The sequence below is a fragment of the Gouania willdenowi genome, chromosome 20 (genome assembly GCF_900634775.1).
Source record: "Gouania willdenowi chromosome 20, fGouWil2.1, whole genome shotgun sequence".
NCBI lineage: Eukaryota > Metazoa > Chordata > Actinopteri > Blenniiformes > Gobiesocidae > Gouania > Gouania willdenowi.
The window spans coordinates 2,660,259-2,687,734 of NC_041063.1; the positions used below are offsets into that span (position 1 = coordinate 2,660,259).

At 38.3% G+C, this 27,476-nt stretch overlaps 1 protein-coding gene across 2 annotated transcripts in view; it reads right to left on the reverse strand.

Annotated features, from left to right (window-relative positions):
- Window positions 1-278: 278 nt before the first annotated feature.
- Window positions 279-27,476, reverse strand: part of mkxa (mohawk homeobox a) — a 29,752-nt gene continuing 2,554 nt past the window's right edge. The window contains exons 3-7 of one of the 2 annotated variants that reach the window (XM_028434590.1): window positions 26,051-26,210; window positions 22,902-23,055; window positions 17,559-17,918; window positions 1,469-1,502; window positions 279-1,375 (exon numbers count right to left, since the gene is read on the reverse strand). In XM_028434590.1, coding sequence (XP_028290391.1) covers window positions 1,177-1,375; window positions 1,469-1,502; window positions 17,559-17,918; window positions 22,902-23,055; window positions 26,051-26,210 — 907 coding nt within the window. In that variant the 3' untranslated portion in view covers window positions 279-1,176. Of the gene's footprint in view, window positions 1,376-1,468; window positions 1,503-17,558; window positions 17,919-22,901; window positions 23,056-26,050; window positions 26,247-27,476 lie in introns of both variants that reach the window. The other variant, XM_028434589.1, reaches the window with a different exon arrangement.

Consider the following 27,476-nt stretch of genomic DNA (forward strand, 5'->3'; position numbering starts at 1 on the left):
CACAAGTCCAACTCGATTTTCCCTGTTTGTTAACTTGGCGTCGTTTGCTTTAAACGTTTTTAACATATGCAACTGAAGGCAAGTACTTCCCCAAAGAAAGATTCTTTCCACTGGATGACGAAAGACGCGCCTAATGCGGTGCAGTCGAGAGTACAAAGTGTGATCAAAATAAATCAACCAGACATATACAGCCTGACAAAAAACAAATACATAGAAATAATACTGACTTGTGTTTTGAAGTCAAGAAAAAAAAAAAAAAAGACAAGAAGCAGGGGGGAAAGTTGAACTTATAGGCCGTTCCTCTGACTTCTTGTAAACAGCAATTTGATTGTAATGCCAAACAGCTGAGAGCGCTGAGGAGGAAAAGGCCTCGCTCGCTGCTCGCTATCTTGTTCTGAGCGCACACGTTAAAAAAATGAATGCTGCCGTTGACTTTCAAACTATGATAAAGCAAAGCAAAAACATCCCTTTTAGGTCATGGGGTGTACATCTATGTCACTGGAGTCCAGCTGAGCGCATGTTTCAGCAGCTGAACAGATAAGACAGAAATCCTTCACCGCGTTAATAGAATCCAAGGCTGAGATGTTGACGAGGGTCTGCTTATCAATCCGCCGCCTTATCGACTCATCCAGCGGTTAGCGTTAGCCTGCCAGCAACCAGAGTGCAGAGAGACATAGCAGAGTACAGCTTACAGTCAAAACCAAAACTCTAGTCAAAACAATAGGAGCGCCTTCTGGCCAATGTGTATTTGTTTCTCTTTTTTTGTGCTATTGGAGTTCATCTGTGAGCTCATTCAGTCTTAAAAGGCACACACACACTGTCCTAAATCATGACTCATTTCTCTGCAGAGTGATCTATTCATGAATAAAGTACAAAAAGCACTTTGGCAAAATGTCGTATCATAAAGAAAAGAAAAAAAGACAGACTTGTAAAAAAATAAGTTAACATTACAAAAGTGTCTTGTTTTATGAAATACTGCATTGGAACTAACAAATAATAGTCAAGGCCTCTTTGAAATGTTTAAGGCACCAATAAAAACCAGAGAAAAAAAGAGTTCAAACACTACTTCTCGCTCCTTAAACATCAGGTCTTGTCACGGAGGGAATTTGACTCAGACTTGTTTTTGCTGGAATGTTTTCTAGTTTGCATAGAGGCAACAGGATGAGGACATCAAGGCTAATATTTCTGCATCAGCGGCACTTTGACAGTCTTGATCTCTGCTATATGAGACGACTTCTGGATGATGCAGCTGGTGGTCCCAGAGGAGCTTTCCTTTCCCTGGGCCAGGTTGGTCAAGGCCATGGCGGCGTTGATCTCCTTCCAGTACGTCTCGTCTTTGCCTTTCACCTTTTCCTTCTGCGACGATGTGATGCCACTGATGACCAGGATGAACGTGCAAAGAACACAAAAAGCAGAGCGTTAGTTTAGAGAAGACGCTCAGATCAGGCTTCTGTGTAAGGACACTTACTTTTCACATTTACTGGATCCATGGTCTGTGGTTTCTGAAAGCACAGAGAAGAAGAAAAGCTGTCAATCACTATGTTTACATGAGAGCTTTAATTCCCCCTTAATTCAGAATAAAAACTAAATCCTACTTAAAATTATTATAAATGTGGTTGTCATTAGGGGGTGGGGAGTCAAATGTGGAAGGCGTTTGACTGGAAGACTAAAATCTCATTTTTCAGGACTGCACTAAAGTCTTTTTGTTCTGGGAACTGGGGTAACAATATGTGCTGGAGAAACTGTGGACTTGTGGGTGATCAAACGCACATTATTTGGGAATTTCCTATTGTACAACACTTTTCTACTTGAAGTGAACCTTTCCCGGGACCCTTTAAAGAGTAACTAAATATCTGCTTTCTGCTGACCTGTCACTAGGAGAGAAATTCAAAAAATGCCTTGATTATAGGCGTCACTGCTGTAACAGTAAGACACACCCACTCAGGAAGCCCAGCGCTGTGCACAGAGACAGACGGTAATACACACACTGATGTGTCTGTACACATACACACATAGCGAGTTCATAAGCTGAGATGTGTTACTGTACAACCACAGGCACACACAATCACAACGTAAAGCTCACACAGCCTTACAGACACCACTCAGGGGCAAACAGCCTCGCTCTCCCACCACCTCACACACACAGCGGTAAGACGTACACACACGTCCGCGCACACGCAGAGACAGACAGGAATATACTCATAGCATAGACGTGTCTGTAAATACACACAGAGCCTAATGAACACTCTGGTTAGAGCAGAATCTACTCTTTATAGAAGCACAAAGTCACAAACATCACCGCTACAGTGGAATTCCTCATTTAGGTTGTCAAACAATGCTCCTCCCTCCTCTCAGCTTTAATAGGAGGGGCGGGGCCAACAGTGAAAGTTGATGACACAGGGGAATCTAAACAATCCGCTTCAGCTAATAACAAAATTCACTTGTAATAGCCGGCGTTTAACCCTTAGAGGCCAGTATATCTGACGATTTACTAAATACGCAAAATTAAAATACTTTTACTAAAATATGAAGAGTGGGACTAGGATTAATAAACAGCACTATTTAATACCCAAATACATATGTATTCAGCTGAAAAAAGTGGGGTTTAGTTACTCTTTAATTTTTCTACTGGACATACAGTGTATTCCCGGATGATCTGTCCCACATAAAGTTTTTGCTGCATCTCCTTCTAATGACTGCAAGAAAAATGATAACAACCTGCTGGTTAAAACCTGAACCATCTACAGTCTCACAATGCATAGAAAAAATCTAACAGGTATAGTCAATGGAACAGTTGAATACACAACGACAGCTGAAGACACATCTTCGTATATCTTATTGAGAGCTAGGGTCCAATCTCAGGATTATAGTTATTGTTTTAATGTTAAAGAATAAAATGACCTTTTAAACACCTAATTCTGAAAATTGCCATTCCGAATTAAACATAAATCAGAAGTAAGTGGCTGGTTTATTCTGATTTTAATTTTAAATTGAATAATTCCTTGATCTTGTATATGTTCATCTTGCTTTAAAATAATTCGGGTTGTTCTGTGCATGCTCGTACTGTCGATGAAGCGCTGGCTATAATAAAGAGTGGATAGACGGAAGCATAAACATGCAGACATTCACAGACATCAAAAAATGAAACAGGCTTCATTTTGGGACATGAAGATTGATTTCCATGTAAACACAAAGCAGAACACTTTCATTCCAAATTATTTCATTCTGAATAATGAATTTGAAATTCAAAAACATCAGGTATCTGTGGCCAGTTTGATCCAAAGACTTATTGGAACCTTGATGAACTGATGGTTATGATTTACAGTCTGCATAAACAGGACTGAATCATAACATAACCACTAGAGCAGACATGGGCTCGTCTATAAACAGTCACATTTACAGGCCTTAGAGTCACAGTTAGCTTACCAATAAACGGGAAGAGATTCGTGATGACTAGGTCACTGGGAGTGAGGCCCAAGGCCAAGACAGGCAGACTTGATAATAATGTCTCATGTTTTTCTGCAGTCAGTGTCTTCTCCTCGTCCTTCTCTCTCTGCTCTGTTTCAGGTGTCATGAAGCTGATGATGTCAGTTCCTGATGTGTGGTTCACGGTTCAACTAGTCTGGGACACTCTGATGTTCTATCTCTCTATCCTGTTCTGTTGGTCCTTCTGTCCACTAACCACAACCAGTCAACGCAGATGGCTGCCACCTCTGAACCTGGTTCTAACGGAGAATTATTCCGGAGTTGTTTCTTCCCACTGTCGCTAAACGCTTGTTCATGTAGATCTCGTTGGGTTTTTTCTTTCTTATTATGAATTTTAGATTTTGATAAGCGCATTGAGATGACTTTGTTGTAATTTGCACTACACAAATAAAGTTGAATTGAATGAACATCAGTATGTGCGTAGAGTTTTTCTCTAAAGTCTGAATATTTATATACCGGTATGCTCTGTTTCCTCTTTTCAACTAACATGAAAAATATGTTTTGCAAAAAGCCGATAACCCGCAAGTTGACTAATAGGATCATATTAAAAGATGCTTCGTATGACTCATAAACTCCATTCTTTAATATGTTGGAAAACCGATATGGCCCAGCCGGCATAATTGAGTTGTCTGAGGAAATCCGATTGAAAACGACTGAGCGTAACAGACTGGGGTGAGGCAGTGAGTCAGTGAGAGAAATATGGATTAAGGTTTTGTTTTTTCTTCCCCTCTAATTGGAACAATCTCTATCTCATATGTAAAAGATTAATAGCGGGGAAAGCAAAGTCATAAAAAAGTGAAACCAAACTCTTGGAGGCAGATGTTGTGCTGTTAGTTTGTGGACTGTCTGCATTTGTGTTGAACCTGTCTTGTGTATGGTCTCAGGTCCAGCTGTGGGTTTGTTTTGCACTGCAGTGAGAACACAGGCGTTGGTGTTTTATGAGACTTTAAACAAGAGCAGAGCAGCTGGACTCTTTTTAAGTTTAACACATGGAGACGATTCTATGAGCTTCAGGTAGAGACGAGTTGGATAAGCAGGAATGTTCAGGAAAGGTCAAAACTGAGGTTTAAATTACCCAAACTTTGTTTCCAAAAAGAAGAAATGTACACATTTACAAAGGTTTTGATGATGTATTACAAAGATCGTGTTGAACTGGTCAATAACGCAGACAGAGTGAGTCTATCATGCTTTATAGGACTAGGTTTACATTCTGAGGTACATTGCATTACCTTGTGTATGAAATACTCTAGATCAGGGGCGTCAAACTCATTGTAGTTCAGGGGCCGAATCCGGACAACTTTAATCTCAAATGGGCCACAGATTATAGGTGATAAAACGAGCATTTTTACCATTCTTTTGCCCTCGTTTGCACTAGTATTTAAAGTATGTAAGGCACAAAAAATATAAGTTAAGTTATAATCTTAAATTTCCTTGATTTTGTGACCAATTTTTACTTAATTTGGGGAATTTTTGGGAAAAACTTGAGGAAATTGGTACTTACAATAATATGAAGTTAAAAGTGACTGCCATCATGTGATTTAGGCATGGGGAAAATAATTGTACAGTTTAATTGAAATTGTGTATTTTGAGGTACTGAGATATCTACAACTGAATTAGTTGGTTATTGACACATTAACACAACCAAATGGGGAGCTTTAAAAGGCCAGATTTGGCTCCCAGGCCTTGGGTTTGACACATGTGCTCATGACAAATATATTTGGCCTTGTTTTCTTGATCTGTGAGCAAATAAAAAGGAATGGAAGACAAGCACTGGTGCATGAAGTATAAGATCTGATCTACTTTTTCATTCTTTATTCACTTTCATACTTTACGATTTCATACACCAAACACTCGCACTATAAACGTTATGCTTTAAACCTATAGACCAAATTAAAAGAAAGAACTACTGTGGCCATTAAAGCCTTTAATTTACTCAAAATCCAGTAAGATTTTCCAAGCACCTTCAAAAGCAAACTGCCCAAGGACACCCAGCATCCCACCATGTTTCCCCATAAAGCCAATGTCCAACCCTTAACTGCTGTTTCATTCCAGCCACAAAAAGCAGCCGATGGGAGTTTCTGAACATTCTCTGCAGTGACTGCAAAACAGCACTGCTCATTTACACTGGAAGTCAATTGATACAACTCTACTAAATCATACGTAAACGCTGTACGTGGACAATATTCACGGATCAAAATTAGAGATATGCAGCTATAACACTCTAAACTACTCAAATGTAGAGGTTTCACTGTTTGGATTTGTCAACTCTGACCTCACTAAAGCCCTCCAAAGATTTTTACATTTCTAATTTTAGTAATAAGAATATTAATACTCCAAATTCACACTTTTTGTCATAGTCCAACTCATGATGTTCTCTCTTTGCAAAGGGTTGTGTTCCACACGGAAATATTGACTGAGAAGGAGATGACACTAAAGCAACCAAAAATATTTTAACTTTCAACTCGTCCAAGCATTTCAGATAAAAACTCACATTACTGTCTGGCTACAGGTTGTTTTTTAACTTTTCAGGTTGTTTTTATTTCAGTAAGAAACTTTTTATTTGTAGATATTTCTCACAGACAATTAAGATCTTTCAATACAAAACAGTTGAGAATGTTGATATCCATAAATTATATCTATATTGATCCGGTATGAGCAAAATATACGAGTATAGGAAGACATCGGCCTGCATCTTAAATCTATCATATAATAAATATGGTTCTGATTGGATTTATTGAGGTTATATTTCATCTCCTTAATGTTTTTAATTTTATTTTTGTATTCAATTGTAGAATATTCTTATTCTATTCTTATGTTTTAGGTTAACGTTTGTGTGAAAGTTTTATCGGGAAATAAAAATAAATTTAAAATAGATCAATGTAGAAAAACTGTCTGAAATAGGATATAAAATGATTCATTATGTTGGAAATAAGTTCAAAAAATGTTTCCAAGAACCCAAGTGGGAACCATTAGCCTAAAACATCAAAAATGCTAAATTCTTCACATAAGAGCCATTCTAAATACTCAATACATGGTCAAGAAATCACAAAAAAAAAACCCATTCATTTTTTCTCCAGGATTTGGCTTTAAGCCGTTGCTACTGAACCTTCAGTCAACGCTGCTGTTGCTTTTAAGCCTCAGCTAGAGTTGTTTCATGGACCGCCCGAGGAGAAAGCAAGAGGTCTGATGCTTTCTGGCATCCAAGTGGAAGTCCAAAAAAATATCGGACTTCAAATTGTGGTGAGTTGAAAGAAGGGGAGCAAAAAGGAAACTATGTTGGAGGAAATATTGGTTTATTGTTTCAGACTTTTAGCATGCAGTCTGTTCCAGAGTTATTTAAAATAGGTTTCATTTTGCATTAGGTGAATTTTTTAATCTTGCAAAACAGAGGGTTGACTTTCTGTAAAAAAAAGAAGAAAAAAAGGCCAGCACACCCTTTTCAGGAAGATAATACGATTTATTCAACTTTTATGTTAATTTTGACCCTATCTTAGCATAAAACCTTAGCTCATATACTTTTCAAAAAAATTATAAAAATGTCTTCCTATTAAGCTACAGAATATTACAGTTTGTGTTTGTCTCTGTTAAAGTATGTTGGAAAACATCTGGTAGGCTAGAAATGATAAATGCTTAGTCATGTTCATGAGCAGGGTTTTCAGATACTCTTCCCGTTTCCTGCCTCAAATTCTATTCCACCATTACCTGTCAAGGTAAATGATTTGCCTTAATGTCTCTGCTTTGAGGAGTTCCAAACCACCAACAATGCAGGAAACCATTAACATCTGTAAAACACAGAGCCACTAAATGGACATACAGTATATACGCTACTATCCTTCTTTTTATAGTTTAACACCACTAAGTCAATAAAGCAGCTTGTTGTATATTAATGGTTATCTCATCCATATCTCTGCAGGTAAATCTATATTAAATAATACATGTTACCCTTCTTACCCCGTCTCTATTTGCTAACCAATCTACCAACCAACCAATTTATTCATCTTTTCATCACAGCTCTGTTGGTATTTTTATGGTTTTCCAGCTGCAATGAGTGAAACATGTGATCATATATCACACCTTGTATCTTAGCCATGTTTCTACAGCAGTGTGAAGCTTAGGGATCCTCATTATCAAATAGAAACCCTAAGGTGTTCCACTAAAAAAGGCAGGAGTGAAATCACATTTAAAAATTCTATATTTATTTTGCAGTGGTGAACAGAATAACTTTAGTCTAGTATTTTTGGTTACAACTGGAAATAAAATTTCCAGAAACGTCTTTCATGCGACATTAGCTGTTGATGCTATCTTTGAGATGAGCCTCAGGCAGGAGCAGGAGGTGCCAGTTTCTTGGTTTTTGCCTTATTTTAGGGTCACATTTGTGTATTTTTAAATGATCTGGGCTTTTTTTTAATGTCAAGAAGACTATCTTCAGGATGCCTAGGCCCTGCAATGCCTAGCAACATGACAATTGTAAAATTGCATCACCTATTCTTGCAATTTCTTCCACACTGAATCAGTCTGCGTTGGTGAGCCAAAGATATGAAACCTGTGACCTGACAATACTTTATAGTGCTGAAAAATCTACTTGTCTTGATCTGACTGAAAATACACAAGGTGACAGAGCTAAGATGGATGAGTGTATCCTTTCCGCTGTTGCCTTTTCCCATGTCTGATTGGCAGAAATCATAGTCCTGTTGCCTGTGGTTGGGGCAGATAACTCAAACCTAATGAGAAGAATGGTCCTGTGTCCTCTTGGTAGATGGAGAAATAATAGCAGTGTTTCAGAAGTTTCAGTTAGCATGGATGAACTATGGCGATGCCATGGGAAAACAGAAAAAGGGAAACCAATGAGGAGGAGGCAGGAAGTGGAATTCAAATTGCACTGCACTTTTTCAATAGCATGAACTAAAAATAGTCAGGGATAGAATGTGAGAATGAAAACTATCAGGGATTTAAAGGCTGAGACAAAGCAACAACCTGTTCTCTTCTCAATGAGAAACCTACGCACAATGAGTTACTGTTACTTACAGTTCTTCATAACACAGCCATTAAGAATCAAGACAAACCCCATACCACAAGAAAACATTATTTCCAACTGTTTACATGCACACAAAAATAGCACTTTTTAGGAGCTGGAGGCGAAATGACATGTTTGTGCCAAACTCATGCACTGCATCATTATGGAGCAATTTCATGAGATGGCAACTGTGTGTGTGTGTGTGTGTGTGTGTGTGTGTGTGTGTGTGTGTGTGTGTGTGTGTGCGTGTGTGTCGCACCTCTCTTCTCTCCTGTTTAAGTCTCTCCTCAGGTCTCATGGGAACACAATGGCACCTCTTCCTTCCAAACACGAATCAGGATTTTAAAAATGGAAACACAAACTCCAGCAGTGCTGCACAGTTTTCCTGAGCTGGTTTTTCTGAATCTGATGACTTTGTTTTGCATTATTTCTGGAAATTTCACACTTTTCCACATTTCGGTCTCCCTTAAGGAAAAAGGGTCTAAACATAGTTTCTTTTAACTTTTCTACATAAATATCAACCAAACCTGCTGCTGTTCTGTTGGCCTGGTTCTCAGAATGTTTACTAAAAAACAAGTGGCTACCTTCAAGGGACACCCTCAGTGTCATTTTCTCTGTTCCAAGCTTTACCTCATTCTTGTTTCCACTCTGTGACCAGCCACACACTGAGGGACCCATGTGCAGTCAGCACCACAGGTGGGACAGCTATCGCCTAGTTAACCATTTCATTTCAGTAAGAAATCCAAATATTTCTGAAAAATTTTACTTTCATCAACACAGTGGTTTAACGTTTAACTGATTCCAGGTGAAAATGCATCCTAGGTTTAATCTTACAAAAACGTCTAAGGTTGGATCAAGTTTGATATCAACGTTACGTTACTTGAGCTGCAGAATAGAAGAACGAAGTATTTCATAGCAAACCCTAAATATAAATCAGAATCAATGATAAATATGTGTCCTATAATTTTTCTATGAATTAGATACAGTATTAGAGAGTCTTGGATAACTTGAACATTGGGACTGAAGTTAACCCTTACACTAACAGAACCCTAAGCAGTGACGTGCCGTCAGGGTAGGCAAGGTAGGCAGTGCCTACCCGAGGGTGAATTGATATTTTGATTATTTGTTTTAATTATAATATGAATATAAATTATTTATTTTTCCATTTCCAAAAACCTACAGTACCTATAAGTTTAAAAGTGTTCGCATTTTGTGCGTTTCATAGCCCAAAATACTAAACAGCGCTATTTCCTGGAACAGCTGCACAGTCTTTTTTTTTTTTTTTTCACTCCGCTGTAAGGCAGAGGGAGGCCACGCCCCCTCCCAAAGGCACGTTGCTGTTCTGCCTCCGTTCCCATTGCGTGTTTTTACGTGTTTGTGCATGCGCAGTCAGGTTCCCAAGATGACAACCATTTAGGTCCAAAGGCAGCGCAGAGAGCTGCCTTTGGACGTAACCGCGCTATGCTAAATGCTATACCTAAGTTCACAGTGCATTAGTGAATTGATCCCATGTGACCGCTGCTGCTACGTTCTCTAGCTAGTGGGCGGGATAACACTACAGTCAGGATGACAGCGATAGAGAAACTTTTTTTTGAGGAAAAACGACAGCTTTTAAAAGATGGAGACGAACTCCTGAGTTAACAGAGCTTCAGTAAAGGTAAGATCAGAACATTGTTGGTACTTTCTACAATAAATGGAAGGTTTGACTTTGTGGATGCTCTTCACTGAGGCTGTTCTGAGTTGTTGTTGTCATTTTCTCCATGTTTCTGTTTCCAACACAAACAACAGATGTGCTGTCGTGTCATGAGATATATGTTGTTGGGAGAGTATGGAGGCTATATTAAATAATTGTTTATGTTTCTTTAATGGTGTTTATGATGGTGATTTTGTTAGATGGCTAAATGCTTGTTCATGTCGATCTTGTTGGGTTTTTTCTTTCTAATTATGAATTTTATATTTTGATAAGTACATTGAGATGACTGTTGGAAATTGCTTTATACAAATAAAATTGATTTGAATTGAATTAACACTTGCCAACAGAAACATTGGTGGTCTCAATTTGCAACGTACCTACCCAGCCCTAGTGGTCACGGCACCTCACTGACCCTAAGATAGGTTAAGCGTAACCCTAACAAAAATGAATCCTGACAATATTTTACCCTAACCCTTGGATAAATTAAGCCTAGTTCAACAGAAGTTCAGCCTAACTCTAGGATACGTTCATTCCAACCCAAACAGAAGTTAACAATAGCACTAAATCAGGTTAATCTTTCTCACACTGACAGATGAAAACCCTAAAACTAACTGAAATTAACCTTAACAAAAGTTAAACCTAATGAGCAGGGTCTGACCAGCTGTGGGGCGTTTCGGATAGGCTACAAAACTGCCTTAGTGGGGGTTCCGGTAGCTTTTCACCAACCAATCAGAAAGGGTATGAAAAACGTCATTTCTGCTACTTGACTTCCGTCAAAGTCAAGTAGAAGTAACCCTAACCCTAATGAAATACTGATCAAGACTGGACGTTAAGTTACAATTCAGACGCAAATATGCACAAGGGGGTGTTTCTGTTTTTGAAGCGGGTGTACCCACTTACAAACTAAAACGCCCCTTTTGCTGCTGGTCGGATGATATTGAACTTAACCCTGACCTAAGTGGTAAAAAAAAAAGTCTTCAGTTTTTGTTGTAATTAAAATGAATGCATTGTAAACTGTGCAGCTAATGTATTATAGTTGTTCATTGTTTAACAAACAACCTTTAAACAATAGTTTAGGTTTCAGGAAACTAACGGTGACATTCAGACTTTATCTAACTTTTCCAAGCCTTGACGTCTCCTTCTGTATATATGGGTCATGGCTTCTGCTGCATCATGTTACCAAAGTAATGGTTAAGGATCAATACATGAAAAATGTCACCTAAAGTACCCCATAATTAAAAGTATCACTTTTACATTTGAAGTTTGATAGAATTTTCATTGATAGGTTTGTGCATTAGAAGCTCAAGTTAATACATGTAAAACGTGCATATCATTGGGTTAAACCTCCTGAACACCTTATGCCTGATGCAGCCCTATATTTACCTACGAGTGACTCAACATGTTGAGAAAAATACCTTTTATAACAATTCCAAACGTTTCTCAGATATTCCAACAAAACTGATTGGATACCCAATGTAGGGAAAATTTCAAAGAAACCAGTGTTTTAATGAGACAGACTTGGACTTTATTTAAACTATAAAGTTTGAATGCTGTTACAACTTTGAATATATATATATATATATATAACTTTTTTTTTTTTTTTAATGTGTTTAACTTGACTATGTTTATTATGAACAAGTCAGGCCAGACATAACTCAACTTTTCCTGGAGAAATAAATCAGATTATTATCTCTAAATTGTGTTATTTGTTGCTATTGCTCACCAAACATTAATAGAAATCCCACTTGCAGATTGAAAGAATTACATGGAGGATTTAGTCTTTACTGTAAATATTTGCTGGCCTTATTTTGTCAGAATGAGACCTTTTTCAGAATATGCAAAAAGCAGCTGTTTTAAATTCCATGGACTAGTAATTCTCTTTATATCTCCAGTTCGAATATTTTTCTCCTTTAGACAGTATAACCATGTTTTCTTTTGTCTCCAACAGTTGTCAGAGAAACTAATTTCTTGATCTGGATGTGTCATTCCTTCCACATTGATTCCACTCCTCTCTGCCTTCCCTCGCTCTTTTCCATTGAAACTGTAAAAAAAAAAAGAAGGGATTTCTTCTTCTTGCTCGCCCATCCACATTTTTTAACTCCTTAGCCAGATTCCACATCCTCTACAGTCTGGGAGCATCACATAATTATTAAGCCACCTTGCATCAAGTATTGGCATTTTTGATGTTCTCTAGCCTGTAATTGTGTTTTATTTTTAGGGAAAATGCAAAAAGAGATTTCACTCAACATAAGTCAATAACTATGATTACGCAAACAGTGAAACTTGGAAGAATGTTGCCTTTTGACAAACAATAAGAACAACTAACAAGCTGTTCTAGTTTGGTCCTTTAACAGATTTAAACTAGTCACAACACTTGTTACCACACAGTCAGCCAACACAAGAGAGCAAGATTGACTGGATTACTTTAATCTTTTTAATTTTTCTGCCTGCAAAACAATGTTTACTACTGGTACTATTAGAGTGAACTTTTCTTGCTTTCTTTTCTTAAAATATGTCAGTTTCTGTTTGTGTTTCTATGACTTAATGTGTTTCCTAATCACGGATTGCTAGAAATGACTGTCGAAAGAAACCAATGAGACCTTTACGAGACCTTTTATTTTTATACTAAGGAACACCATTCTGTACAACATATATTTTTAGGTAATATGTGTTGGACTTGGTTGTACAAATGTTTCTTTGCAGTCGTTTGGATCTTTGCTAAATGTTCTTGTGTCTACTGCGGTTTTATCCACAAAGAGGCACTTTATCAAGCACCAGAGCTCTGTTGAATACTTGATTGTGCTTTTTGTACCAGAGTGATCAACAAAACAACCCTATAAGTAGGGTTGGGCACCGAGAACCGATTCCAAATAGGAACCGGTTCCTAACGTCCAGTTCCGGAACCGTTACAAAGATGTTTGCATTCCGACTCTTTTTTTTCAATTCCTAAATACCCACACTAGTTTGTTTACGCGGGGTTTGTATAAGGTGCATTCAGAACACGACTGTAGCGACTGCAATCTGTGCGTGTGTGTGTGTCTGGCTTCAGTTTCAGTTTGGTCCACGGAGCGGAAGAGAGATAGGAGCTAATCACCGGTAAATAAAGCCCAGTAAAACTCACACCAGTAATAAATAGTATCTCCCTGGTAAAGATCGTAGTTCTAACAACAGGTAAAAGGATAAACTGGTGATATTACAGACTGTGAATGCAGTACAGGGACGCATTTACTCCGCCTCCGAGTCTTAGTGCCTGCCGTGCGGTGAAGCCTGTTCCATTTACCGTGTTTACCGAGGTCTGTGTGTATTTAATAAGTATGTGTGTGTCCGTGTGAATGTCTGCATGTTTATGCTTCCGTCCATTCACTCTTTTTATTATATCTATGTCTTGGGTCATTCTGCGCTTGAAGACTCTTATTAAATAAATAGTCTCAGCTGGAGTCCGGGCCGCCGCCATCTTGGATTATATCGTCACCAACGCGTCATTGCCGCAAGTTGCGCAAGCTCAGAACGACCCAAGTTAACTTAATCTTTCTCAACAAGAACTATTGATTGATTTGTCACATGACATGCTCCAGGGTTTGAATTTGTTTTATTTAGTTTCACATCTACCTGTAGCTCTTTGTTTTTTAGACTGATGACAACTTGTTTGTAGTGTTAGTTCAGCAAGTTTCACTTTTACAGTTACAGTTGGGACCTTTGTAATTGAATATCCTAATTACATTACAGCAACCAAATTAAACTGTATCAACTAAGTGAATTAATAAAAATAACCTGTGTAAAGGCTTTTTCAAATGAAAAAATTATCCTGTGAAATCTGTGACCTGTTGACCTGCACAACTCAAAGAATCGGAATCAAGAATTGTTTAGAACAGGAATCGAAACTGAGAATCGGAATCAGAGTCAGAAAATCCAAAACAATGCCCAACCCTACTTAAGTTAAGTTGACTGATCAAATACTGGTTTAATAATAATATAAAATGATCAGTTACCCTAATAATTCAGATGCTTAGTACGGTACTCACATTGCTTATACATTTGTGATGAATTTATAAATCTGAACTTCACCTTTGATTTAAGCCAATATGACAAAGCCTTAACCCCACAATAACCGAAGCAGTACAATTAGCAAGCCTTTGACTTTTAGGATTAAGGCTACTGAACTGTTAACCTGAGAAATACCCACTGCTGTCAGTCTCTTGTAAAAAAAGATCACAGGTCTCAGGTGGCAGAAATGTAGTGAAACATTTGTGTTATAATGTTCTATATAATATTGGACAGGGCAAAATGAGGTACAGAGCAAGTAGAAAAACATTCAGCCAGGCTCCTGCCATTTAATATCCCATTAAAGGGTAATTTGGCATGAAACCCCTGGCATGTGTAATGGAATTCTATTGCTCCTGAACTTGGCCAGTTAGCTCTGTGTGTGTGTGTGTGTGTGTGTGTGTGTGTGTGTGTGTGTGTGTGTGTGTGTGTGTGTGTGTGTGTGTGTGTGTGTGTGTGTGTGTGTGTGTGTGTTAAGCTCTTTCAAGCTGGGAGAAGTTTAGTTTTCCGTTGGGGTGAATCTACACTCTCCATCTCATGCCACATCTGACGGCTCTCTGTAGTGACAGGCTCAGACTCTGCACAATAACCCAACTGCACCTCAGTCAACGTTCAACCAATAGAACAACAGCTCAGCACTTCTGAACGGACCAATCACATTCAACACATTAACTTTTTGATCTTTGGTAAAGAATCATAATTCTTCCATTCACCTGGCTAAAATGTTACACTTATTAACTATTTTCTTTTCTTTCATTAATGCACCTCTCGGTGGACAGAAATTTAAATACATTTGAGTCTGTGTTGGTTTTCTTCAATAAATCAAGAAGATCAAAAACAAGTAAGAGTCACTGGAGATTCCATATTGATCCTCAGAGTGAACGTGAATCGAGCCCTGTTGGCCTGTTCTCCAAATCTACAAAATCTGAATCTTTTTCTCATCTTGTAAAAACACAATAAATCCTAATTTTTAGTCCAGAGAGGAATGTGTTCACTACGGTATCTGGAATGTTCAGTCCACAAAGGAATAATAGCAGAGGAAATGATGCAAACACAGGCTTAAAGTGATTCCTCTCTCCACTATTTCATTTGTCCATGTCTGCTTCAGGGAGATCAGATGTAGAATTAAAATGTCATTTTCTCTGCTCTTCCTTTGTTTGGTTTTTTTGACGGGGTGGTCAGATGGGAGGGCTTCAGCAGGTGTTCGATCCCATGAGTCAACCTGGTCTCAGAGAATTTTCCATGTGAGGACTAAAACCTTCTCTTGTATGTAAAAGAGTAACACATCTGTGACGGAGCAAAGAAATCCAGCAGGGAACCTACACGCCGAGACACTAAATTACCCGTAAAGATAAAACAGTTATTCTCCATTAAAAACAGAAAGTCCACAAGGTCAGTCCATTGTTCTCTGGGAGGTTTTTATTGGTAGAAGGCTTGTTGGTCTAACTATCTCTTTTTCCAGTCACATTTGACTGAAAACTCAGAGACTCAGCAGGTGCTTTGCTGATGTTCGTTCAGGTCAAGGAGTTTAAGATCTCTCGGTCAGGTGTTTGTGCACGGTGCCATCGCTGGAGCATTTCATACAACCTCTGCAGACATTCACTCATACGCTAAATAAATACCAAACACATTTGTCCAAAGGAAACAATCAAAGCAGCTCTTCCTTTCACAGAAACGTTCATCCTCCATCACTTCACCATTTAGCACCTTAAAAACAGCCCCTCACTGTAAGGTCAATGATCGCTGAACACAGTGTGAAAACATTTCATTTGGTGATGAAGTCTGCGAGAACAAAGACTCAGTGTACTAGGTGAAGGACAACAGATTGACCTTGATTTGTTCGCTGCTCAGATGAGCTGCAGAAACTAAACTAAAGTCATTAATGTAACATTAACAAATGAACTGCATCATATTTAAACTTCTTATTTTATCTGTTTTTAGATACACTTTAACCTAAATATTTATGCCAGTAAAAAAACTAAATAAAATCAAGCTTTTTTTGACTTAACCATTATTATATATATGATATATATAAAAATAAAGCTGATAGATAATTAAACTCCAAGATCAAACTGTATATATATACGTATTGGTGAAGTAAACATCACCACTATCAAAAACTGTTTAATTCACATTATTTAAAAAAAAATACATTTTAAAAATAACTTTAAAAAAGTAAGATATAAAGGAAACATTTTCCTATTTTTAAAAGAAAAAAGGTTTGAGGTCATTATAATAAACAATAAACAGTTAAGGACTTCCCTTTCAACATGTGCCAAGGATGTGGAACAATTCAACAAACGCATATGAAACCATCAGAGAAGCTCAGACTAGACCTGTGCTACAGTAAAAAAAATAACTTTAAGTGCCTGATCAAGCAGAAAAGATCTGTTCTCTCCATTTCCACCTTTTTGTTTCCTTGCATCATTAACTGTGTGTAAAGCTGATACACGTAAGACCTACATGTTTTATTCCCACAAATAGCCACTGTAATCAGTTCAAGGTTTAATAAATCACATTGCATATGTTAAATTGCTCCATTTGTATTTTCTCCTCTGATAAAAGATGCCCAGATTGCATATTTTTTAGTGTATTAATGCCCATTTGACAAATGTAATAGTCATTTTGCAGGGTTAAAAGATCAAAGGCAACATGTGTTTGTGCATGCTTTTATGTCAGCAAAAGTTTTAAGAATGCATGATTTAGTAATAATGAAATGATAGTTAGTTTATTTGTGACGGATCCATGGTTCAAACAGCAAGCCAAAGCCCACAGGTTTGCAGGTCTGCTCTCCCAGCAGGACCTTATGATCGGATCAAAGGCATGTCACACAGCCGTCAGACAGTCAGCAGGGTCCACATGGCCTCGCTGTGTCTGAACAGTTCGAGCCTTGTAAGGAGGCTCGACTTGAGGGAATTCCATCACTACTTGATTTCAGTTTTTGAGAGACAGCATGTGCATGTCTTTGTGGGTGTAAAGTGATAGTGCATCAGCCACTGAACAGTGTTTTAACAGTGATGTTAGTGTTAGAGCTTCCTGTAATCTAATGGAAGGTTTAAGGTACTGTTATCTACATGTCTGTTTCAGTAGCCAAGACAAAACCATCGCTCAATGCCATTGAAATTTACATTAAAGGAAGTATGATGTCTCAGAGATAGTAGAAGTCATTTCTAATACAGATCAGGCAGAAACAGAGAGAAGCAGACAGTTGGAAATGAAGAACCAGATGCACAGATGGAGGGGACGGAAAAGCACAAAAGTGAAGGATGTCGTGTGTGCGAGGGAGACTTGAAGGGAAAGAATGTAAGAAATGTGGCTTCTTACCAGCCCGATAAACAAAGTTTGCCTCTGCCTCTGAGGAGGACGGTGAGAGCAACTCATCGTCATACTCGTTGGAGCTGAACGAGCCTGAGTGGTTCCTTCTGCGTGCGTCCATGACGGCATTGGCAACCATGACGTGGTGTAGCGAGTCATTCAGGTAGCGATGCAACAGGCTGCTCTTGTACTTAGGCGGAGACACGTAGTCCTCAGACAGGGAGGCCACCTCGGCGGCTGAACGCAGGCCTGTGCTCATGCCCATCGTCATCCCTACCATGGAGGAGCCTTCTTTTTTAATGACACTTTGGTACATGGGCTTGTTGAGCTCCTCGGGGCCACTCTGGGGTCTCTGAGGGTTGTCTCCATCTGTGCCAATACATGAAAATTCAGATGTTAGAGACAACATTTAGTTACCTTTTCTTAAGGAAACATCTCTTTACAACTCATCTATCTATCCATTGTGACCTAGTGAACGAAGAAAAAACCTTGAACTCAAATCCTTAGCAAATAAAGATTTGCAGTGAGCTACACTATTATGTGACAGACAAAGGCCCCTAAATAAGTTTATTCCTTTTGTTTACTTCCACCAACTCAGCCTGAGGTTCTTTTAAGCTAATTCTGAACCCAAATACCATGGAAGAAGATATTTCAATCTTGGCATTTCCTCAAGAGCTGAAAGCCTAGCCGAGACTTAAGTAGCATTACCAAAACATAACAGATGGTAGTCGATTTCCTCTCCATTAAAAAGGAATTTTTTTCTAAAGAAATGAATACATTTTAGAGTGCTCTGCTGTTGAGGAGGTTGGCTTAAAGCACTAGTGCCTCAACTGATGAAAGGAAAAGGGAAACAAGCACACGGCACAGAAAACCAGATATTCTCCGGTGGGAGGGAAATCAAGAAGGATTTTAATCTACATTCTTTCCTTGCCAAGACAGTAATTGTGTATCGTGGGCAGGTTGGATGTTTGACTCAGCCTGAGTAGCTTCTCTGGGTTAGAAACCTGTCGAGGTGAAGGGGAACTTTTGAAGACAGGATGCTAGTCTATCAAAGTGCTAACTATCAAATACAATTACACTCACCCATTCAGTCCAACTGGCAGCTTAAAGACCCAGTAAGTGTTAGATAATCCAGTGCGACCAACACAAGCGTAAGAGAACAGGCAAAGTCAACAAAGAAATGTCTCAGATGTATGTTGTTAGTTAACGCCGGGTTTAGGCTTAACCCCGTTTCAAGATAAACGCCCTACTTGGTATGAATCCTAAGTACCAGGTCCTCCACTTAACTGGTGTTCTGCCCCTATAAAAATTATCTTGCTTCAAAAAAGTTTCCTGTATACAAGTTTCCAAGTATTCTTGCTTCCATACAGTGAAGCCAAAATGATGTATTCCTTCTTCTAAGCCTACATTTGCTGCATTTGGAGAATGCAATGTGAGAAAGATTATGAATCCTATTAGGGAATAGATGACGAGGTCGAGCTTTCTTTTTCTGTGTAACAGCTTTGGTTTGAAACAGCTACGGTGTTTCTGTATAATCCCTTACTTTGGAAACACTATGCATGCTTGTATGACCATTTTAAATCCTTTCTACAATATATTCAGGTACAACTCTGAATGGGTTCACATCACATACGTTCAATTGTGTCTATCCCTTACATCGGGTGACCCTACAGAAAACCCATGGGGAGAATATGTAAACTACCACTAAAAGGTAACAGGCCAACCCCTAAGGAATTAAACACAGGAAGTGCTAACCACTACGCCGTCATACTGCCTTAACAGAATAATAACAGTGTACAACTCTTTAGAAGTAGGTTGGTCAAATATTACTGATAGATCTTTGACCTGTCCACGGGTAGTTGAGATGGATAACATGGTATAAGCCCACATTGGACAGATGGATGGATGCTCCCATCTGACACCATGAAAACAGCCTCTAATTACTTTACTGGCACATAAATAGACTTGGAGAACAAAAGAACAGGCAGGAAACCTAATGGCTGGGTTTTTGGGTATGACTCAGAAGTGGGATCAGGCTGTGAGAAGCTTCATAGCCATAATGTGACAGGGTGAGGAGTCAGACAGATATATAGAGCCTTCGGTGGTACGGCGGCCTGTGGCAGACACAATGCATATACCACACACACATTCCTCTGCCAGCCACACGCTGGCTTGAAGATCGTCAAACATTTAATTAAAGATTACTGACACGACGAAGATTTTCCTCTGCTCATTCTCACGTCATTACATTTAAAGAAAAAAAACATTCTCCAACATGTTTTAAGTGGGAATAAAAACAGGCTTTCTCCACTGAGGATTCGTGTCTTTTCATGTGTTTGCAGTAAATACACAGCTGATGGGCAGCCACTCATTTCTAATTGCAGGTTGGTAGACAGAAGTCGACCCTGTGGGGTGTCGTAATGACAGCGTGTCACAGCCTGATGACCTCTGTGCCTCCGCTGGATACGACACTCGTTGAGAACTAACATGATTCTGCAAAGATCTAACTCTCGTTCCCATGCTTCATTTGGGGACACAAAGGAAAATCTTCCATGACATTTTTTTTCATCTGTTTAGCAAGAGTGACAAGTCCAGTTCTTTAGGCCTATAAATCAATCACTGCCTTGGAGAAGGAAAAGAAGGACATTTTTGACAATGGACAGCTTTTTGTAATTTGTACAAATCTCAAGGAGGTTAGCAGCAGACCATATTTAAGACATCTTGGAAGGTATCAACAACACCATGACAATGGAACTGCCTAATCTCTAAACCTCTATATGTGTCTGATTTGAATGTAACTGGTCTTTTTTACCAGTTTGAGATCAGTTTTTGAGGTATTATCAGTATTATTTTGACAGAAGCCCAATAGTCTAAATAAACGAATTTTGTTTGCTGAAAAGCCGCTTTTAAATCTTTACAAGATTATGAATAGAAACAAGGGTTATTTACAAATTATTAATGCCAAATGTGATGTTGAATACATCAAATATTGTATTCAAGTCATCAAACAAGGATTTGAAAGTTTTTTCTTGGTAAAAGATTTCACTTCTCCATTTGTACAGGCTGCAAACTTTACTAATCGCAACAAGGCACTAAAACTTGACACGGAAAACTTGATTTAGGTTATTCTTAAAAGAAACAAAAGTTTTCTGTCGTGCTGAACATCGGGATAACAAGGCCAACTTCAGTGGACAAAGGGCAGAAACCAAGAAGCTGCTGTATTTCACTATCTCTACAGGAAAAAACTGCTTAAAACTTCTGCAGAGTTGAAGGACTTTGTCGTGATATTAAGCACACACAGTGCACAGTCTGCCTTGAGCCATTACAACCCTTCATACAAGAGTTATCGCTGACTCAAAGTCAAAGGTTTATTTTACCAGATGGATTTGAAAACAAACCCCTCTAACTCGTCCTAGCTGAACTATGTCCCACTTTGGAGAAATGATTCCCAACTCAAGTAATGTGTACAAAAAGGTCAAGAGGGGTACAAGACAATAAAAAAAAGGAAAACCCCAGTTTAGAGAACATGTCCCTAAGTGACTTCCATTGATTTTGATTGGTCCAACCTATTTCCCAAATGGTGACCATCCAATGTCGCAGACACAAGCAGTCCCATCAGTTTAGTAACTAAGATTTTCCAATTTATATCAATGAGGAGTGGCTTGCCTCTTAGTGCTAACTCCAGCTACATTAATTCTTTTCTTAAGACCTAATCTTGCAATTTGATAAAATCACAGTCTCTGCTGACAAAGATATTTTTTTTAAATGATAAAAACATAGTGTTGCCTCATAGATCAACAAATTGAAGATCATTTGCTAAAAAAAAAGCACGTAAAAAGTTGAAATTCCTGCACTAAAGTTCATTTGATCTCAACTGTAAACACACTTTTATAGATATTGTTGGCAAAGTTCAGCACATTGCATTGTGGGATGTGGAGTCCCTTAGAGCAGTGTTTCCCAACCAGGGGTACGCATACCCCTAGGGGTACGTGAGTACATTGCAGGGGGTACGTGGAAAAATTAGGAATTTATTTCCAAGATAATAAAAATATTCTCAGTCAATTCATTAGTCTGTCAATAAAATGGTACGTGTGCTCTATGACCTGTTTTTAAAGTTTAAATGTCTGTTTACGGGGACAGATTCAAAGAAGCTCCTATTCTGGTACATGTCATGATAGTTTTTTATAACACAGGCCAGTTAATTATTTGTTTTGTATTTTTTTTTTTTTTACATTACTTATTATTTTCATTTATTCTTGTTTTTTTTTCTAATTTCAACTTTATTATTTTTCTTTAATAACAATATAATCATAATACATGAATATTAATAATACGGTATTAATAATACAAACAATTACAATAATATTATTTCTTATATTTATCATGTTTATTGCCTTGAAGGCATCATCATTTTATGTTTATTTTAGTTAAATAAGAAGATAATGCCTGAATATTAATTGTTCAATTTAAGAAGATTAAATAAAATGACTTGCGTTAAATATTCAGTTGTGTTATGTTTTGGAGAATCATGAACACGTATGAGTGAGGGGGTACTCATGGTATGACAAAAAGGCTTAAGGGGTACACAAGACAAGAAAACCTCTGCCTTAGAGCGTTGCATGAACATGTTTTTACTTCATTCTTACTGTGATATCTTGTGTTTCTTTCCCAGACAAGGAGGACAATGATTGACTTGACACCATTTTCTTCCAGTTTGGTCCCTGTACTTCCTCGTGATATCACTTCACTCTGTGAGACATCCAATTTTAGCTAGATCTTTCTGTCTAAGCCTCAAAATAAACATCAGTCTATGAAAATACCAGAAATGTGTTGGGAAGTCACTTTGGCAGAGTTTTTGGGGCTAACCAAGAAATCACAATAAGAATGAAGTAAAAACACTTCTATGGATCCGTCTACGAGACTGTGGGAGAAGGAAGGAGATGGTAATGATAGATAGAATGATTCAAGACCTGTTGCTTTGATCAGGGTCTTACTTACATTGAGTGACTTTCACTATCATCAATAATGTCATTGCACTTTCTGATGGCAAGCCTTTGGTTTCTATAACACAGGTTGTCACTTACTGTTTTCCAACTGTAGATAACAAAACCACTCAATGACACTTTGTTCCTCTCCTTCCTAATGGCACATTTTAGACATAGCTCTACCAACCAGGTCGATTGAGAACAGAATATGTTTTCTTTGGAGGAACATTTGGTTTTAACAAAACAGTTTTTTTACTGCTGTGCTGTTTTCAGCCTCGCTGGGTTACAGCAGGTCAACCTGGAGCTTTCACTACTTCTTTTCTGGCTCCTTTTTCCTGTTTTTCCAGTACACAAGTGTTCTCCGTACCTTCTGAGCAAGTGTCCTCACTGCTGACGCTCAGCCTCTCCGCGTTGCCCTGAACGTATTTGTTGTACAGTTTGATCCGAAGTGCCCAGCTCAAATCAGGCTGCCTCACAGTGTTCTTCAGTCGCCTCCTGGCATTAGCAAACCAGTTGGATACCTGAGAGAAGGAACCACAAGCCAATTAGGAATGTGTGTTATTATTTCAAATGATCTACATCCGCAAACTTTCTGTCCTCTTCCTGCCTTCGGTCTTATTCAGAAAAGCCAGACAGACGTGGTCCAGAGGCTGGAGTAGAGCGTGAATGCAGAGCGGCTCATTGAGATCAAGCTTTCAGAAACCTCCTAGATGCTCCAGAACCATCGTTTCTACATCAATGCCACACAGAGACACTTATAACACAACGTGAATACTGGACAGCTCGCGCACTCAACATTTCATTAATAAATGTTCCGACCAAAACCCACGTCTCCGGTGCTTTTTCTGGACTCACACAACTTCCCTCTAATAACATTTTTTTTCCTCCTCGCTTTTTAGGACACAATAAAAAAGACACTTGAGCTGGTGCTCCTTTTTCACTGAGAGGGAAGACCATTAGATGTTATACTAGAATAACTTTTCATGCTTAATATATTTCAAGCGGCTTATGAAGAAGCTGGGACAGGGGACGTATGCTAAAGTACTTATTTTTCCGATTCCCTCTTTAAGGGTCATGTTTCACCTTAACTATAACCATCCAACATCCCTTTGCCTAGAGCCCAGCACCATGGCACATCAGGCACAGATGAATTGGCATCATATACTTATGGAATGGCCTTAAAAGGGAGGGAGAGAGACGAGGTGAGGTGATGCGGGACGGCTCGCTAATGATGGCTGGAGAAAAGACGGCGATGATGTGAGAGGGGGAGAAAGGATGGCACGCCTGCTCAGATTAGAGCAACTCTGTCTGTTTATAGCGTTTGTGCTGCAGAGGAGACAGCATGAAGGCATGTGGATGGAGGAGTGAGTCACAGGCTTTATGTGCAAAAAGCTGTCGTTGAGCTAAAAACATGAAGGATTAAAACACAAGCTGCCAGGTGAGCGTTTTCAAGGAAACAAACCGTTTTCACTCAGTTTGCAGAAGATTATCTGAATGAAACAATGGAAGAAGCGAGGCTCTTAACGGAAAGGGAGCGAAAAAACAGCTCTTTAGTAGTTGTAGATGTTTTTTATTTAAAAAAGCCAAAAACTGTTGATATGGTTTGGTTTTAAATAATTTCATTTTAGAAAGTCTTCAAAAGATTAATAAAATTAACTCAAACAAATGTAATTTTATGCAGAGGTGAGAGTACTCACATTACTGTAGTTGAGTTGCTATTATGGGTACTTTTTGAGTATATTTCTAAATAATTCATTTTACGTGTACTTAAGTACATTTTAAAAGAAGAAAAGTAACTCATTACAATTTTTACACCCAACCAATACTGAGTAAATTATTACTTTTTGTTTTAAAATGATCAACAGACACAAAAAAAAATCAAACGACCAGACAACAATTAAATGCATCACATCATAGCCGACCAATCAGATTTGGTTATGAAAGCACATTGAACATAAATCATATGTTCTTAGTCGTTCTGATCAACATATAACCACTTCCTTTGGTTCAGGTTATGGTTTCTACCTATTATGTTGTTACTCACACGGTGCATTTAGCACTGTTTTAGCTATACTTAGAGCCTGATAAATTGTGTTGTTTTTAACTTGTGTCCTTTTATTTAAAAAAAATATTGCATTATTTTATACAGATGCCTTTGTGGAAAATAACTCAAGTCCCAATTGTGCAAGTTTTAATCTCTTCCTTTTTAAGTTCATACATGAGATGTTTACTGTATTTATAAATGTAAGGGGTGAAAGTATAACAGGTAACTCAAACTATTTAAATTGAGCTACTTTTTACTTATACTTGAGTAATTTTATATGACTTACTTGTACTTGAGTAAAATTTCAATCAACAGTACTTCGACTTGAGTAGATATATCAGTTACACCTCTGTTTTTTTTTATATTTTTTTATAATAAGAATAAATATAGAAAGGAAGAAAAAGACTAAAAAAACAATAAATCTCAGCCTGTCTTCAACCTAATTTCAAAGGTCCTTCATGACATTCAACAACATAGACGGTGACGGTGTGTGTGCACGTGGTGTGTGTGTGTGTGTCCAGCACGAAGCATTCCTCTGCACTCTGTTCACCCTCACCAAAACAAACACCCTCCTTCAGCACCCCCCACCCCCGAAAATGAGAAACAGACTAGGCTGCATGGCATACGGCCTGATAAGGGCACCACACACTTCTATTAGTGAGCTTTTCAGCCAGGTATTACTGTACACACACGCGCACATATACTGTACTCTTATGACTCATCAGCAGAGGGGGCCATACACCTAACGCATGTAATGTATGTGCCATGCAAGCACTAAACAGAACAATAATTACATTATTGTCTGTCTATACTATAGTTCCATTCAAGTCTTCATTTTTCATGAGTAACAATAATTTAGTTTCATGGTATTTTATGTTTATTTTCCCAACATAAGTTAAAGAAAAGGATTCAATGACTTGTGGCCACATACAAACAAGAGGATTAACAGAAAAAAGAGAAGAAAGGTTATGCAGACGTTTTTGCACCACACATGTTTTATAAAAGAGAATCCGTTACAGCTGCAGCTTGCAATGTAAGTAAAGGCATATTTCTACAAACCTGAACTCAAGTCTGCAGCACGATGAGGTTCGACCTCGGCCGGGGTAACAAGTGTGAAGGATGACGAGGTTTCTGCATCACTTTTTCCAAAACTGTCTATTATAATTTCTCTAGACTGCTTCTAATGTGATAAAGGTTTTGAGACCCAAAAAAGTTCCAACAATCCTATGAAGTGAGAGCACTGCCAGCTGTAGCATTTGGAAGAAAAGTTGAAATGATAATAATATTCAGCTCTGCGGGTGAGTTGTAAACAGATCAAGATGTGTGTAAAAAAAAAAAGAAGAAGAAAATGGCCCCATGCACTGCTGCTGGAGTTCAAGCCTGATTAGACGCACTCCAACATAAGAAAAGCCCCTTTCAATGTTTTTCTCAGGTTTGTGTTGAGTTCAAAGGTCACCAGAAAGCAAACTGACCTGGACCAGGGTCATCTGGGAGCCCAGGGCCAGCAGGATCTTCTCTGTCTTTGTTGGGTAGGGATTGTCTCTGTGCTTGTAGAGCCACTGTTTGAGCGGCCGTGCCATGTCCTGCAGCGCCTGGCGTTTGTGTCGCACTTTGCCGCCACTGGGACGACCTCTGTGGAGAGGAATACGATGAAGGAAGCTGTTAAACCTGGAAAACGTATGCAGAAGGAGCAGATATTGGAAAAGTTCAGCATGTGGAAAACTTTGCTGATGCATCATTGTGATTTTTCTAGATGGTTTTTGCACGACATTAGAACATTAGGGGAAAATATCTGTAAATTCTAACTTTTTACAGAAATTGTTTCACAATCTGTTATTAAGCAAGAAAAAGATCAGGATCCTACTAGGGCTGGGCGATATGGACCAAAACTCATGTATCAATATTTTTTCTCAAAATGGAAATATACGATATACATCTCGATAGATTTAATTAAAATGAAGTCTGACCAGAAAGACAATTCAGCAATAAATTTGCTGATGCAATATGCCAAACAAGCTCATTTATTAACAAACATTTGCACAATGTGAGCCACTTTTGTCTTTTTCTCCTATAAAAGACAGCACGTGTGAGTGAGTTTTGTAGTGTGTCTGTTTAGTGGGAAGGTCTAAGTTAGGGCACACTCAAAAATCCATCTAACTGTGCTTTTTTATGCTGTTCTGAGAAGTAGTGAAAGCAGTTACTCTTAAAACAAGTATTTCGATACAAAATAAGCTATAAAAAATATGAATATTGATATAGGTGATATTGTTATTTTCTATATTGCCAAAACAGAAACCTTGATATATCTTGAATCTTGATATATCACCCAGCTCTAGATCACACTTGCTGCAGTGAACCTAACTAAATTATGGAGCAGTAAGTGGAGCAAAAATAATTCCAGCAACTTTATTTTGTCTTCTTTTTTAAACGAATATGTTATGGTTTCATTTCAACATGTCAGGAGATCAAATACATTTCCTGAAAAAAGTTGTATGTTATAAATATTATGGTTGTGTTTATTCAAACTTCTTTAAGGAAATTTACTTTGATCTTCCGACAGTCAACTGTCAGTTTTCCTCAGAGGCATTTGCTGATCGCTTTGATGTGTCCTCATGAGTAAGTTTCCTGAAAAACATTGTCTGAATAAATAAACCTTAAAGTGGAGCAGCGTGCTCTTAACGTGTCATTACATAAAGCGTAATATTTCAACAACTAAAAACAAGAAATTAAGCTCAGAGAATGTAACAGATGTGAAGTCAGAGACGGGCTAAAAAAAAAAAGGGGGGGCGTGGGGGGGGGGGTTTATTTTAAATGTCATGTCCCAAAAACCACAGACACGGTGCAGTGAAATAAACAAAAACAGTTTTGTCCTGATGCACATTTTTCACTGATTGGGCT